Source organism: Rhododendron vialii, chromosome 8a (assembly GCF_030253575.1).
Source record: "Rhododendron vialii isolate Sample 1 chromosome 8a, ASM3025357v1".
NCBI lineage: Eukaryota > Viridiplantae > Streptophyta > Magnoliopsida > Ericales > Ericaceae > Rhododendron > Rhododendron vialii.
In genome coordinates, this window is record NC_080564.1 from 14,072,708 (window position 1) to 14,074,985 (window position 2,278).

General features: G+C 39.7%; 1 protein-coding gene across 1 annotated transcript; it reads left to right on the forward strand.

The window, feature by feature from the left end:
• Positions 1 to 372: 372 nt before the first annotated feature.
• Positions 373 to 1,995, forward strand: LOC131298583 (uncharacterized). The gene is made up of 4 exons (XM_058324066.1): positions 373 to 609; positions 1,310 to 1,528; positions 1,629 to 1,682; positions 1,846 to 1,995. The coding sequence occupies exons 1-4, from the start codon at positions 373 to 375 to the stop codon at positions 1,993 to 1,995; spliced, it is 660 nt and encodes a 219-aa protein (XP_058180049.1).
• The last annotated feature ends 283 nt before the right edge of the window (positions 1,996 to 2,278 follow it).

Sequence of the window (2,278 nt, forward strand, 5' to 3'; positions counted from 1 at the left end):
ATGAACACCAATTGTAACTAACATGACTTGATAATGTTGAAAACCTACTCTGTGTATGATTGTTGTTATGAGAATTTTCTGAACTAACCTTTTTAAATTCACCACCTCACAGCCACCATCACTACTACTGCTGCAACCAAAAAAAAAAGGATTGAGGAACTACCACCACCACTTTGCTGATCAAACAAACCACCACCCCTTTAAAACTACCACAACCAAATGGTTTGTTGAGAATATTCCCAATCTAAAAGGATTGAGAATTTCGCAGTCCAATGATTTATTATACCAACCCACGAAACAAATCACGACGCTGACGTAAGCTAACGTGGCTTGGGCCCCACGTCAGTTTTTAGCCAAAAAAAAAAACCACAAATGCTGAAATATTTGAATCGTTCTCAGAAAATTAACATCGCGCGAAACCTGAAACTTGGGACGCTCCAAAATAAAGAGAGAGAAGAGGAGGAGGAGGTCCACGAACTCACCACACGACCACCGACGACCACCAGTCTCACCTCCACCTCCGGCGACCACACCACCACCCGGTCCACCTCCGGCGACCAACCCGTCGTGAAAATCCACCGACGACCGTCGACAAATCCACCGCCTAAGGTCTCTCTCTCTCTCTCTCTCTCTCTCTCTCTCTCTCCCCCGTCTGTATATCTAGTTCAAATAGTGTTGAAGTGATGAAAGAAATTTGTGCGTATGAGATTAACAATTAATGTAATACTCGGCAATTTGTACTTGGGAAACATAGATGAAGCTGAAAGAGAAGCAATTTTTAGTTGGGGCTAGCTCTAATACTTGGCATTTTTCAATTCTACATGACCAATGTAGACATCAGTTGGTCTGCAAATAATACCCAAAAAAAAATTAGGGCGTAGACAGTTGCAAATAACTCAAAAATAGAACAAAGCATGAAATTGATTATAGGTATTAATTTGTAATGATTGGAGTAAGATGAGGTATGGATTCTGGGATTGGCTTATATATATTCTTGGCATGGTTGATCTTGTTAATATAGTCATATTATTTCAGCAGTGTCGTTACATACAACTTGTCTAGTTTTGCTCATCCTTCACTCTTTGTGCTTCTTGGAAGCGGTTAATTTTGTATTTGAAGAGCAATTTGGTTAATGAGTCGTGAACAAAATGTTATTCTCGGAAAATAATGCAGATATCCATACATAAGGATTATTAGACTACATGGTGGATTGGAAAAATAATGCTCATATTAGACTTAAATTATCTGCAATCAAATATTAACTTATTTCTTTTGACCTCATGTGGATGTATGGTTTGTTTACATGTAGGTGATGTTTCCGTTGCCATCACTATTGTCTTTGATGTCGCCAAAGTCAGTTCCATCAACAATGCCTCCTCGATCGCCACATGAAGATGATATAGATACTAACGAGGAGGAGGAGATATGGAGTGGACATAATGAAGATGAAGAAGATGTATCCTCAGTGTCTCTTTTTTTAGGGTTATGGCTTAGGGTTGGGAGGTTTGCTATTGATCTTGATGTATCTGTATTTTTTTTGGTCAACGATGTATCTATATTTTGATGAGTGTCCTGGTAGCATTTGTGAAGTGTGTCTCTATATGTTGTCGAATGGAATATATTGTCAGTTTGTTATTGGTCTGAGCCACCTAGCATCTCTCCATGACAAAGATGGAGTCCAGGTTTTGACATGATTACTTAGAGTGACACTGAGTTGGGAGTTCAGTGTTCGTACTGTCTCATGTACCAAATCAAAAACAGGAAAAACATGAGAACAGAAAACAAAACCATTTCCTGACAAGTTGCACAAACTTAGTCTTTCTTTTTCTGTTATTAACTGTGCAGTCCGTCCAATTGATGCGTCCTAAGTTTTCTGTTTGGTTTGCTTACCGCGTAGTGTTTGCTGACATGGCTCATGGAGTTCACCCAAATTTCATGGATAACAGGATAAGCACGAAGAACACCATTGCCCAGAGACTTGTGCATCTGCTATGACAACCGAAAATTGCAAACCAGCACCAGAAACTAGCCGTTGGAATTTTGGGTTGGGTTGGGATCTCCCTTGATTCTTGGGAAAAAAAAGTTCTCATTTGATTTAGTATGAGAAAGGGTAAAAGGGGTCCGGGGAGGTGATCTTTGAGGATTTTTTCCTCAGATTTTGAGTTTCTGTATGGATAAGGGGTAGAGATGCTCTAACAATGCAATAACAAAGGCAGCAAGAAGAACCCTCCATAACTTGATTGACCGTGGAGGCAGAATACACATTCTATTCATCAAG

What these genes read in the sequence shown, in the direction of transcription:
- LOC131298583 (XM_058324066.1), top strand. Translation starts at nt 373, where the DNA reads ATGCTGAAATATTTGAATCGTTCTCAGAAAATTAACATCGCGCGAAAC. An exon ending in CGACAAATCCACCGCCTAAG is followed by an intron (nt 610 to 1,309) that starts GTCTCTCTCTCT and finishes GTTTACATGTAG; the next exon opens with GTGATGTTTCCGTTGCCATC. An exon ending in CTATTGATCTTGATGTATCT is followed by an intron (nt 1,529 to 1,628) that starts GTATTTTTTTTG and finishes ATATATTGTCAG; the next exon opens with TTTGTTATTGGTCTGAGCCA.